The sequence below is a fragment of the Nicotiana sylvestris genome, chromosome 3 (genome assembly GCF_000393655.2).
Source record: "Nicotiana sylvestris chromosome 3, ASM39365v2, whole genome shotgun sequence".
NCBI lineage: Eukaryota > Viridiplantae > Streptophyta > Magnoliopsida > Solanales > Solanaceae > Nicotiana > Nicotiana sylvestris.
This window is the reverse complement of record NC_091059.1, coordinates 104,168,699-104,182,369: the sequence shown is the minus strand read 5'-3', so window position 1 is coordinate 104,182,369 and position 13,671 is coordinate 104,168,699. Positions and strand designations below refer to the sequence as shown.

The window sequence follows — 13,671 nt, the reverse complement described above, 5'->3', positions numbered from 1 at the left end:
TAACTCTTTTGCCTCGACTGCGCTGTACGAAGCCTCTCCTGAATTACCTTCACTTTTTCTAAGGCATCCTGCACCAAGTCTGTCCCCAATAGCCTAGCCTCACCGGGCTCGAACCAACCAACTGGAGATCAACACTGCCTCACATACAAAGCCTCACATGGATCCATCTGAATACTCGACTGGTAGCTGTTGTTATAAGCAAACTCTGCAAGTGGTAGAAACTAATCCCATGACCCTCCAAAATCAATGACATAAGCATGCAAAATGTCCTCCAATATCTAAATAGTGCGCTCGGACTGCCCGTCCGTCTGAGGGTGAAAGGTTGTGCTCAACTCAACCTGGGTACCTAATTCTCGTTGCACAGACCTTTAAAACTACAAAGTAAACTGGGTTCCCCTATCTGAAACGATGGAAACTGGGACACCATGCAACCGAACAATCTCCAGGATATAGATCTCTGCCAACCGCTCTAAAGAATAAGTAGTACACATAGGAATGAAGTGCGTGAACTTGGTCAGCCGATCCATAATCACCCAAATAACATCGAACTTTCTCAAAGTCTGTGGAAGTCCAACAACAAACTCCATGTGATCCTCTCCCACTTCCACTCGGGAATATCTATCCGCTGAAGCAAGCCACCCGGTCTATGATGCTCATATTTCACATGGTGACAATTGTGACACCGAGCTACAAATTCCACAATGTCTTTATTCATTCTCCGCCACTAATAGTGCTGTCTCCAATCCTGATACATCTTCGTGGAACCTAGATTAATGGAATACCGTGAGCTATTGGCTTCCTCCAGAATCAACTCCCGAAGCCCATCTACATTGGGCATACAGAACCGGCCCTGTATCCTCAACACCCCATCATCACCAATGGTCACATCTCTGGCATCGTCGTGCTGAACTCTATCTTTAAGGACAAGCAAATGCGGATCATCATACTGGCTCTCTCTGATGCGATCATATAAGGAAGACCGAGAAACAACACAAGCCAATACTCAACTAGGCTCCGAAACATCTAATCTTATGAACCGATTGGCCAAGGCCTACACATCAACTGCATGAGGTCTCTCCATAACTAGAATATATGCCAAAATCCCCATACTCACCGCCTTTCAGCTCAAAGTATCGGCCACCGTATTGGCCTTCCCCGGATGGTACAATATAGCGATATCATAATCCTTAAGCAACTCCAACCACCTCCGCTGCCTTAATTTGAGATCCTTCTGTTTGAATAAGTGCTTGAGGCTACGATGATTAGTAAACACCTCACAAGACACACCATACAAGTAATGCCTCCAAATCTTCATTGCGTGAACTATGGTAGCCAACTCAAAATCATGAATGGGGTAGTTCTTCTCATGGGGCTTCAACTGACGAGAAGCATAAGCAATAACTCTACCCTCCTGTATCAACACACAACCAATGCCAACTCTTGAAGCATCACAATACACGGTATATGAACTTGAAGCTGATGGCAAAACTAACACTGGAGCTGTGGTCAAAGTTGTCTTGAGCTTTTGAAAGCTCTCCTTACACTCGTCCGACCATACAAATGAAGCAACCTTCTGGGTCAACTTGGTCAAGGGCGATGCGATAGATGAGAATCCCTGAACAAAATGGCAATAATAACCCGCCAAACCAAGAAAGCTATGGATCTCTGTGGCTGAGGATGGTCTGGGCCAACTGTAAACCACCTCTTTATTCTTTGGATCAACCTGAATACCCTCACTGGGACACCACGTGCTCTAAGAAAGCCACTGAACTGAGCCAAAACTCTCACTTGGAGAATTTTGCATAAAGCTTCTCCTCCCTCAATCTCTGCAACACAACTTTCAAATGCTTCGTGTGCTCCTCCTGACTACGTGAATACACCAGAATATCATCAATGAAGACTATGACAAACGAATCAAGATAAGGATGGAACACACTGTTTATCAAATGCATGAACGCTGCTGGGGCATTGGTCAACCCAAAAGACATCACCAAGAACTCATAATGACCATATCAGGTCGTGAAAGATGTCTTAAGAATATCCGAGTCCCTGATCTTCAACTGGTGATAACCTGAATGGAGATTAATCTTGGAGAACACTCTCGCTCCCTGAAGCTGGTCGAATAAATCATCAATGCGAGGCAAATGATACTTGTTCTTAATTGTTACCTTGTTCAATTGCCTATATTCAATTTACATCCTCATAGTGCCATCATTTTTCTTCACAAATAGAACCGGTGCACCCCAAGGTGACACACTAGGCCAAATGAACACCTTATCGAGAAGTTCCTGAAGTTGCTTTTTTAATTCCTTCAACTCTGCTGGTGCCATACAATACGGCAGAATAGAAATGGGCTAAGTGCTCAGCACCAAGTCAATACTAAAATCGATGTCCCTATCCGGTGGCATACCTGACAGGTCTGCAGGAAACACATCGGGAAAATCCCTCAAAACTGGGACAGAATCAATACTAGGAGTCTCAGCTCCGACATCCCTCACAAAGTCTAGATGCGAAAGACATCCCTTCCCAACCATACGCCGGGCCTTTAAGAATGCGATCACTCCACTAGGTACATAATCAGTCAAACCTCGCCAGTCAATCCGTGGCACACCCGGTATAGCCAATGTGACTGTCTTGGCATGACAATCCAGAATAGCACGACACGGAGATAACCAGTCAATGCCCAAAATGACATCGAAATCCACCATAAACAATAATAAAACATCCACACGGGTCTCCAGAGCCCCAATAGTTACTATACCCGACCGATACACATGGTCTACGACAACAGTATCACCCACTGGAGTAGATACATGAATAGGTGAAACAAGATACTCACGAGGCGTATCCAGATAACATGCAAAGAATGATGACACATAAGAAAAGGTGGAACCGAGATCAAATAATATAGAGGCATCTCTGTGGCAGACTGAAACAATAATTGAAATCATGGCATATGAAGCAGCAACATCTGATCTACCCGGGAGAGCATAGAAATGAGCCTGGCACCACCTGATCGACCTCCCCCTCTAGGATGACCCCTAGCTGACTGACCTCCACCCCTAGCTGGTTGGGCAGGTGGTGAAGTAATTGGAGCAGAAGTCGAGGGTTGACCCCTCTACTGAGACTGACCATCATGAAGACGAGCACTACCTCCTTATATGCCCAATCTCCGCACTCATAACAACTCCCCGGTGGTGGAGATGGGGACTGAAGGGAACCCCTGGCACCGGAATAACTAGTAGAAGGACCTGGCATGGAAGAACCCTGCACTGATAGAGCACGGGACGAACTCAGGGCTGAGAGGCCACTGAGTGATGGGTGGCCTTGATGAGAATTGTGAGAACCATGACCCGATGATGCCCCATGATAACCTGGACGAGCCGAATAAGCTTGTCTGAATGGGCGGCCTCTACGCTGCTGGAACTGGCCCCTCGAAGGAGCACCACTAAAGCTACCAGATCCCTGAGGCCTCTTAGCCTCCATCTCCTCTCACTCCTGGCGGCGAACTGACTCGATCTCATGGGCGATGTCAACAACCTCCTCGAAAGTAGCATATGTCATCCTCTCCCTAGTCATGAGAATCTGAAACTGATATGTGAGACCATCAACAAACCTCATAATCCTCTCTCGATCTGTGGGAACCAACCAAATAACATGACGGGCTAACTTAGAGAACCGCATCTCATACTGCGTCACAGTCATCTATCCTTGACGCAACTGCTCGAACTGCCTACGTAGCTCCTCTCAGCGAGATTGTAGCACATTCTTCTCCAGAAAGAGAACAAAGAACTGCTGCCAGGTAAGGGGCACTACTCCAACAGGCCTACGCCTCCTACCAAGTGAAGGCAGCCCCAGAAAACTAAAAGGTGGCAAAAGCTACACCACTGGTCTCTAGGATCCCCGCTGTATGAAGAATCCTCTAGCACTTATCCAAGAACCCCTGGGCATTCTCGCCCTCTGCACAGCTGAAGGTTGGAGGCTTGAGTCTACCAAACCTCTCTAGTTGACGCTGCTCGTCGTCTGGCATAACTGGTACCGCAAACTCCTGAGCTCGTGCAACCGGCTGGGCTGGAGGTGCCCCCGGTGTCTAGAGTCCCTGCACAACCTACTCAGGTGTGCGAGCAACGGGAGTCTGGGTGCCTCCCCCGGCCTGAGAAGTAGCTGCTGCCGTAGTAACTGAAACCGCCTGAGCCAAACCGGTACACACTGATAAGATCTGAGCTAAAGCCTTCTGAAGGCCTGGAATCACAATGAGCACAGTTGGTGCATGAGCTGGTGATGCTATAGTGTCCACAGCTGGGACCTAATCCTGAACTAGGGCAACTGGTGGATCTGCAGGTGCTGCCCTAGCTGCTCTACCCCTACCACGTCCTCGAAAGCATACTCGGCCTCTGGTGGCCCCAACTGGTGGTCGTCCACCCTGCCCGGTAGCTCGTGTCCTTACTATCTGTGAGACCTACGTAACCTAGGCTCTGATACCAACTTGTCACGACCCCAAATACCAGTCGTGATGGCGCCTATCACATTACTAATCGCGCCAACCAATCAATGAATTACAACCTTTTTTCCTTTAACAATAAGCGATTTCCTAACATAGGTTTTAAATACCAAATTCCATTATAAACGTTTAAAGCAATAGAAAATATGCGAAAGTAAAATAACAGGAAACTACACAGCCCCATAATCTGGTGTCACGAGTCTAGAGCCTCTAAATATAAAGTCTGACTGTCTAATACATAACAAGTCAAAATTACGGGAAAACAAGGATAAGAGGAAGAAAGCATGGCTGCGGATGCCATGCAGCTACCTTGCAGTCTCCGGCAAACTCTGATAATGCTAAGGACCCTCCCTATACCGCTCGGGCACCTGGATATGCACACAAGGTGCAGGGAGTAACGTGAGTACGCCAACTCAGTAAGTAACTAAAGTAAATAAGGTCTAAAAGTAGTGACGAGCAGTTAAAAATCATATAACTGAAGAAAACAATAGAATAACAGGTCAACTTCATAATTTAAAACTAGTTTCGTCGAAAAATCATCAAACTTCAGTTTAAACACTTGAAATCATATACTTAGTATTTTTTCCAATAGAGTCTTATTTTAAAAGAAGAGTGACATCAGTAAAACTATCATAGCTGGCCCCCTCGGGCAAGATATCACTCAGAATATGGACTCTCAGTCACTCGTGACTCAACTCTCGTCACCGAATACTCGCTCTCAGCACTCAGCTCATTAATATCTCATAGTAATAGAAATCATAGTAACCGCTACGGCGTGCAGCTGGATCCGTAATTTATAGTCGACTACGCTCACTGGGGGTGTACAGACTTTAGAGGGGCTCTGACAGCCCAAGCATCATATCGCCGCAGCGCGCAACCCGATCCAATATATATATATATGTATGTATGTATGTCGTTGCGGCGTGCCACCCGATCCAGTATATATATCGTTGCGGCGTGCAACCCAATCCATAATATAAACATATAATACCCTCACTATTAGGTTCTCAACCTCTCTCAGTCATTAACCTCACAGCCTCTCGGGCACCCCAATAGAAATTAGGGAACTCAGCCCAAACAGTCCTCACAATTAGAAATGGAGTGATAAAACCAGTTTTTAAACAATTAAACAGGTAAACATGTCTGAGGATATGCTTTCAACAAGTAAAGTGAGGAAAAATAGTAAAAATGCCCTTAAGGGTCTCAACAAGTCGGCACAAGGTCCCAAACACGGCATACAACCCATAATATAGTATAAATAGCTAAAGTATGAAATATCATAAGGTTCCAAATCAATTACGCGGGTTAATAGTCGCTACGGGATGGACCAAGTCACAATCCCTACCGGTGCACGCCCACACGCTCGTTACCTAGCATGTGCGTCACTGCATTTATCAAAACAAGTCAAATACCGGGGTTTGTACCCTCAGTTCCAGATTTACAATGGTTACTTACCTCAAACCGTGAAAATACTACTAAACCATGCCTTTGCCCCTCGAATCGGCCTCCATTTGCGTCGAATCTATCCAAAATTAGAATCACGACATCAAAATATGCTAAGGGAACGAAACCCAAGCGAAAACAATCAAAAATTACCAAAAATCTCGAAATTGGCCAAAACTCGACCCTCGGGCCCACATCTTGAAACTCGATAAAAATTACATCAACGGAATCCTTATCCTCCCACGAGTCTATACATATCAAGAACATTGAAATTAGAGTCCAAATTACCCCTCAAATCCCCATTTAAATGTCTCTTAATCTCAAGCCCTAACCCCCAATTTTTCTTCCTTAATCTCCACTAAAACCATGATTAAACAATGAAAAGTGATCTTAAACCCAAGTAATTAAGCTTAGGGAACTTATTCAACTTATATCCTTTGGTTCCTCTCGAAATCCTATGCCTTAGCCTCTTCCCCGTCTTCAAAAATGATAAACTTAGCAAAATTTCGCGAAGAAGACAATATATACCCTCTGGTCCAGGGATTTTCACATCTGCGGCCGGTCCACCGCTTCTGCGGTCATCCAACCGCTTCTGCGGTTTTTCATTAACTCAGCTCCAATCCGCATCTGCGATGCATCAGCCGCACTTGCGCCATCGCCGGTGCGGTCCATTAATCGCTTCTGCTGTTTCCTAGCTCCCAGTTTAATTTTGCTTCTGCGGTTTCATCCCTCGCATCTGCGAGATCGCACCTGCGGTTCCTAATCCACAGGTGTGGAAATACCAGAAGCAGAAATTTTTTGCAGTTCAACAACATCTCAATTCCCCGTGAACCATCCGAAATCATCCCGAGGCCCCCGGGACCTCAACACCTTTCCTAATCCATTGAAGGATAATTTTATCTATTATATAATAGAAATATTAAGTGAAGTTATGATCCCAACACCTTTTTATTATATTTGTGAAAAATTAAATATTTTCTATTGCTCTATTCATGCATTTTTAGTTAGTTAATTCACAACTCAGCTCTTCCTGATTTTCTCAAATAGTAATTGAAACAAGAAACGTCTGTAGAATAGATAAACCAATCTCTGTGGGTTCAACATCTTTCTATACTATAATTTGACAGAGTACAAGTTTAAATTTTATGCACGCCAAACTCTCGTCAAATTTTTGGCGCTGTTGCCGGGGATTGACAACATCTACTTCAGATTAATTGTTTTGTTATTAATTTGAGAACTTACTATTATTATTATTATTATTATTATTATTATTATTATTATTATTATTATTATTATTATTATTATTATTATTATTATTATTATTATTATTATTATTATTAGTAGTAGTAGTAGTAGTAGTAGTAGTAGTAGTAGTAGTAGTAGCAACAACAATAGTAGTATTAGTATTATTGTTATCTTTATTTTTTTTACTAGTATAACTATTGTTGCTAGTAATGTCTTTCTAGTTTTCTCTTATTAACAATATTACTACTTACTGTTTTCGTATCGTTTTCTTTCTTCATCTTTTTAATTTTTATTTTTATTCTACGGTATCATTCTGTTGTTTCTAGGATCAGCTAGCTCATTTCATTAACAAAACATATTTTATTTTATATTTTTAATTAGTATCACTTGTTATATTAATTACTACTACTATTAATATACATTTTTTTTCTTTTTAGTATCACCACTACTATTTTAGGAACTAAGTTTGATTTTCTTTCCAAAAAATTCTTTAAGGAATTTAAGTAGTTTATGACCCGCTCTTCTACAAAAGAGTTGGCGAATTACAACTCAGAAATTGAAAAATCTCTTCGATTACGCAGGAAAGGACAAACATCATCTCCTCAAAGTATAACTTGTGAAGAAATAGAGAATGAAGAGCTTAATAATAACCAACTTTCACCACATCAAGTGGAAGAACATTTCGATGAGGTGGCTCCACGACGTGATAGAATACTCAGAGATTATGCAAGGCCAGATCATTTTGAAGGAGAATTAAGTGTGAGGAGACCACCAATTGTAGCAAACAACTTTGAAATTTGCACAAGCTTGATTCAAACCATTCAACAATCATGTCAGTTTACTGGTGATGCGAGTGAAGATCCTCACACCCATCTAATTGATTTTCTTGAATTAGTTGAAATTTGCAGGTATAATGGATTCACAACAGATGCTATTAGGTTACGAATTCTTCCTTTTTCATTAAAAGGTGAAGCAAAAACATGGTTGCGAAGTCTGCCAAGAGGTTCAATCACTGCATGGGACCAAATGACTCAGTTATTTCTTAATAAATATTTTTCACCTGCAAAAACATTTAAAATGAAGCAAGAAATCAATAATTTTATGCAGACAGATTCTGAATCTGTATACCAAACATGGGAACGATTAAAAGCAATGTTAAGAAAATGCCCACACCATGGTATCCAAGATCCTGACATCTTATATATTTTTTATCATGGTCTTAAACCCTCTGCTAGAAATGTTATTGATGCAGCATCAGGAGGATCCATAATGAGCAAAACCATTGCAGAAGCTATGCAATTGCTTAATGAAATTTCAGAAAATGCTGTTTAATGGCCCTTTGATAGAATGATTGTTAAAAAGCAGCAGGAGTCAATCAAGTGGAAGCTTGGAATTCATTAGCGCAACAAATTGCAACTCTGACACAAAAAGTTGAGGCCTTTCAGGTAAATACTCAATCATCATCTCAACTTGAGAAATGTGACGTTTTTGGAGGTAATCATCCCAATCATGAGTGTCAAACTTCAACACAAAATGAGGAACAGGTAAATGTGGAAATAATTACTCATTCGGTAGTCCAATGGCACAAAAACATCCAGGATTTCAATGGAGTAATCCTATTGGTGCTGAAAATCTTCAAAGATTTTTTAATCAAAAGCAGCAGGTATAAGGACCACCTGATTTTCAAAATCAAAATAGAGGGAAACAAATTTTTTAATTAAATCAGCAGCAGCCCCACAGAGCTCATTAACAAAACCTTGAAGACCTAATGTACAAATTCATTAAGGCTACTGACGAGAAGGTTGGAAGTCAACATTCAGCTATCAAGAATTTGAAAATTCAGGTAAGCCAATTAGCAACCCTCAAGTCTGGGCAAATAAAAGGTGTTTTACCAAGTAACACCGAGAAAAATCCAAAGGAACACCTCAAAGCCATCTCTCTGCAGTCAGGTAAAACTCTTGATGATCCATATGCAGATAGACAAGGAAAGCCACAAGAAGTGGAACACGTAAATGAAGGTGAGAATAAAAGAGACCCTGGTCTTCTAAAAGAACAAAAAGATAAAGGAAAAAAGGTACAAGAAAATGAATTGATGACAAATCCTTACTCTGTACCCCTTCCATTTCCCCAAAAGCTACAAAGAGAAAAGCTTGACAAACAGTTCTCAAAGTTTCTAGAAATTTTAAAACAGCTTTACATTAACATACCTTTTACAGATGCTTTGAAGCAAATGCCGGCATATCCTAAATTTCTTAAAAACAATTTGTCAAGTAAACGAAAACTGGAAGAAGTTTCAGTAGTTAAGCTTAAAGAAAAATGTAGTGCTATACTTCAAAATAAGCTTCCATAGAAACTTGGTGATCCAGGCAGTTTTACAATTCTTTGTACTTTGGGAGGTGCTCACTTTGAAAGAGCATTATGTGATTCAGGTGCTTTAATAAATCTAATGCCTTTTTCAATTTTTTGGAAATTAGAACTTGGTGAAATGAAGGGCACTGGTGTGTCTCTACAATTGGCTGATCAAAGTACTAAAAAACCGAAAGGAAAGTACTACAATTGGTGTGTCTTTATATTTCCAGTAGATTTTATAGTACTTGAAATAGAAGAAAATACTGAGGTACCATTGATTTTAGGTAGACCATTTCTTGCAACAGGAAGAGCAATAATTGATGTCCATCAAAGACAATTAATTTTATGAGTTGATGAGGAAAGAGTGATTTTTGATATGCAGAAAATAATGAAATATCATGAGGATGACTCATCATCATCTTGTTTTCAAATTGATTTGTTGAATCACCTTGCTGATGAATATAAAGATGATCAACTAATTACTGATTCATTGGAAAGATGTTTGGCATAGTCAGGTACCACAAGTGATGATGACATCACAATTAAAAAAGAAGTTGAAATACTGGAAAAAGATTCTGAAAATGAGAAAGTCTCACTAGAAGAAGTTCAACCAAAAATTAAACTCAAAACTCTTCCTTCTCATTTGAAATATGTTTTTCTTGAACCTAAATTATTTCCAGTAATTATTTCATCTTCTTTGACTATAGAACAAGAAATAAAACTAATGAAGGTCTTAAGAGAACACAAAAGAGCCTTAGGATGGACTATAGCTGACATCAATGGAATCAGTCCAGCTATTTGCACGCATACGATTCTTATGGAGGATAATTACAAGCCAATAGTCCAACCCTAGAGGAGACTAAACCAAGCAATGCAGGAAGTCGTCAAGAAAGAAGTGGTGAAACTTCTAGCCGCAGGCCATGGTTTTTACTACTTTCTTGACGGATATTCAGGATATAATCAGATACCAATTGCTCCAGAAGATCAGGAAAAGACCACATTCACATGCCCCCAAGGTACGTATGCTTACAGAAGAATGCAATTTGGACTATGTAACGCTCCTGCTACATTTCAGCGTTGCATGTCGGCAATTTTCTCAGATATGACAGAAAAGTTTCTTGAAATTTTTATGGATGATTTAAACACTTTTTGGTATGACATTTGAAGATTGTCTCTATCATTTAACTTTGGTACTTAAAAGATGTAAAGAGACAAATTTGGTTCTTAATTGGGAAAAATATCACTTCACGGTAACGGAGGGAATTGTTTTAGGACGTAAAATTTCTGCTAAAGGAATGATAAGGCTAAAATTGATCTTATAGCAGGATTACCCCCTCCTACCACTGTTAAAGGTAACTATAGAAGAACATACAGGTTTTTATAGAAGGTTTATAAAAGATTTTTCAAAAATTTCAAAACCTTTGACTAACCTACTGATGAAAGATATGAAGTTTGAATTTTCAGATAATTGCAGGAAAGCATTTGAGATTCTCAAGGAACATTTGACTAATGCTCCAATTGTTGTTTCTCCTGATTGGAGCGAACCATTTGAAATAATGTGTGATGCAATTGATATGGCAGTTGGAGCAATATTGGGACAAAAGAGAGACAAGATTTCCAGGCCTATTTGCTACGCCAGTAGAACCCTCAATGAAGCTCAAAAGAATTATGCCACAACTGAGAAGGAGCTACTTGCAGTAGTATTTGCATTTGACAAATTTAATTCCTATTTGATAGGAATGAAAGTTGCAGTATTTACTGATCATGCTGCTTTAAAATACCTCTTAGCAAAGAAAGATGCTAGACCTAGATTGCTAAGATGGATACTTCTTTTGCAAGATTTGATCTTGAAATAAAAGATTGAAAAGGTTCATAAAATCAGGTGGCTGACCACCTATCACGTTTGAAAAATCCTCCAACTGAAACAACAAATATCAAGGAGGAATTTCCTGATGAGCATGTTTATACAGTCGCTACAGTTACAAATCAAACACCTTAGTTTGCTGACATTGCCAACTACTTAGTTGGAGGTTGGATTCCAAAAGATTTATCTTACGAACAAAGAAAAAAGCTCAAAAAAGAAATAAGATACTATTTTTGGGAAGATCCTTACTTGTTTAAATTTTGTGCAGATGGTATGATTAGGAGATGTGTAGCATAAATAGAGATGAACAATATCTTAAGCCACTGTCATGATGGAGTTGTAGGAGGACACTATGGAGGAAGATGAACAACCGCAAAAGTGCTTTAAGCTGGTTTTTTAGCCCACTTTATTTAGAGATGCAAGAAATTATGTCGCCACTTGTGACAAATGTCAGAGAAGCGGTAACATTTCAAAAAGGGATGAGATGCCTCTTAACTCTATCCTTATGTGTGAAATATTTGATGTTTGGGACATTGATTTTATGGGTCCTTTTCTCCTTCAAACGGTTGTGAATATATTTTAGTTTCTGTTGACTATGTCTCAAAATTGGTAGAAGCAATGGCCACTAGAAAAAATGATGCTCATGTTGTTTGTGCTTTTATCAAGAAAAATATTTTTTTTAGATTTGGAACTCCACGAGTTATCATAAGCGATTGGGGAACTCATTTTGTAAATAAACAATTTGCTAGTTTGTTGTCAAGATATGGAGTAACTCATAAAACAAAAACTCCATATCATGCTCAAACAAGCGGACAAGTTGAAGTATCCAATAGAGAATTAAAAAGAATTTTAGAAAAAACTGTTGGTTCTTCTCGAAAAGATTGGTCTTTAAAGTTAGATGATGCTTTATGGGCATACAGAACTGCTTTCAAAACTCCCATAGACATATCTCCTTATAGATTAGTTTTTGGAAAAGCTTGTCATTTACCCGTGGAACTTGAACATAAAGCATATTGCACTAAAAAGTTGTTAAATCTAAATTTGCCAGATGCATGTAAAATCTGTCTGTTGTAGCTTGATGAATTGGAGGAGTTCAGACGTGAAGTATATGAAAATGCTAAAATGTACAAAGAAAAAACAAAAAATGGCTTGATAACTTCATTTGCCATAAGGAGTTTACAATTGGAGACCAAGTTCTTTTGTACAATAATCGGTTGAAATTATTCCTGGGAAAATTCAAGTCACGTTGGTGAAGACCGTACATTGTAACAGAAGTTACCCCCCATGGTGCCATTGAAATACAACATACAGATGGGGGAGACAAATTCAAAGTAAACGGTCATCGTTTGAAGCATTATATCAGCAGATTCTTCAACAAACAGGCTTTAACAATCCTTTTTTGCCTAATTTTTAAAATAAGTCGAGCTGACGACGTTAAATTCAAAACTATTTTCTTTCCCTCTCTTTAATTGTTTAAGTAATTAGTAGTAACATGTAATATTCTTTTTAGTAAGTTTATTTAATAAATTTAGTTTTTCTTTCTTATATATAAAAAGAGTAAAAAATAATAATTGCATGTTTGTATTAACATATATATATATATATATATCTGTGTGTGTGTATTTAGTATGTATTGATATAATTTGCCATGATAAAGATGCACTCTCATAATTTCTACAATGAAAGTCTTCTCCTATCATGAAAAAGAATATTTTCTTTGCCATAATCTTGTCTTTGTTAATGAAAAAAAAACCTTGAGAAACCAAGGAAAAGGAAATGAGTCCAGAATCGAAAAAATTTAGGGAAGCACCTTTATTATTTTTTTTTTAAAATTTGTTTATCATGAGGACATGATATTGTTTAAGCTTGGGGTAGAGGAATATTTTTGTTATATATGTGTTTCTTTAAAGTTTTTTCTTTTTCCTCTATTAAAAGCAAAAGGTTAAAAAAACTGAAAAAAAAACTTGATAAAAATTGAGTTGCCTTATTCCTAAGGCGGCTTATTTTATGTACTTCTATGGATTTCTTGTTCGGTTCTTTTCCATGGTCGTAATATTTTGAATCGAACATTTTTTAGGACTCTTAGTTGTTTAATTTATTTTGGTAAATAAGTTGGCTAAACTTGATTTGACTTGAAATGCATGAGACTTAAAAAAATGAAATTGATTAAGTACCAATCACGGGTTTTATGAATACCTTTCTAAGCTCATACTTACTTCTTGGTGATTGAAACCATAATTTTTATGGTTCTAAGTTTATTGTGCGGTTA

The 13,671-nt window shown here is 39.1% G+C and overlaps 1 protein-coding gene and 1 non-coding gene across 2 annotated transcripts; one reads left to right on the top strand and one right to left on the bottom strand.

Moving 5' to 3' along the window:
* Nucleotides 1-8,263: 8,263 nt before the first annotated feature.
* Nucleotides 8,264-8,370, bottom strand: LOC138888805 (small nucleolar RNA R71). Its single transcript, XR_011406384.1, has one exon. It is a non-coding gene; the product is annotated as a small nucleolar RNA R71 (small nucleolar RNA).
* Nucleotides 8,371-8,768: 398 nt separating this feature from the next.
* Nucleotides 8,769-9,539, top strand: LOC138887781 (uncharacterized). The gene is made up of 2 exons (XM_070169568.1): nt 8,769-8,852; nt 8,976-9,539. Exons 1-2 carry the CDS (start codon nt 8,769-8,771, stop codon nt 9,537-9,539), a joined length of 648 nt encoding a protein of 215 aa, XP_070025669.1.
* Nucleotides 9,540-13,671: the final 4,132 nt, after the last annotated feature.

Excerpts from the sequence above, each read along its gene's own strand:
- LOC138887781 (XM_070169568.1), top strand. The coding sequence starts at position 8,769 with ATGGCACAAAAACATCCAGGATTTCAATGGAGTAATCCTATTGGTGCT. Across the intron at positions 8,853-8,975 it reads TTTTTAATCAAAAGCAGCAG|GCTACTGACGAGAAGGTTGG; the intron begins GTATAAGGACCA and ends AAATTCATTAAG.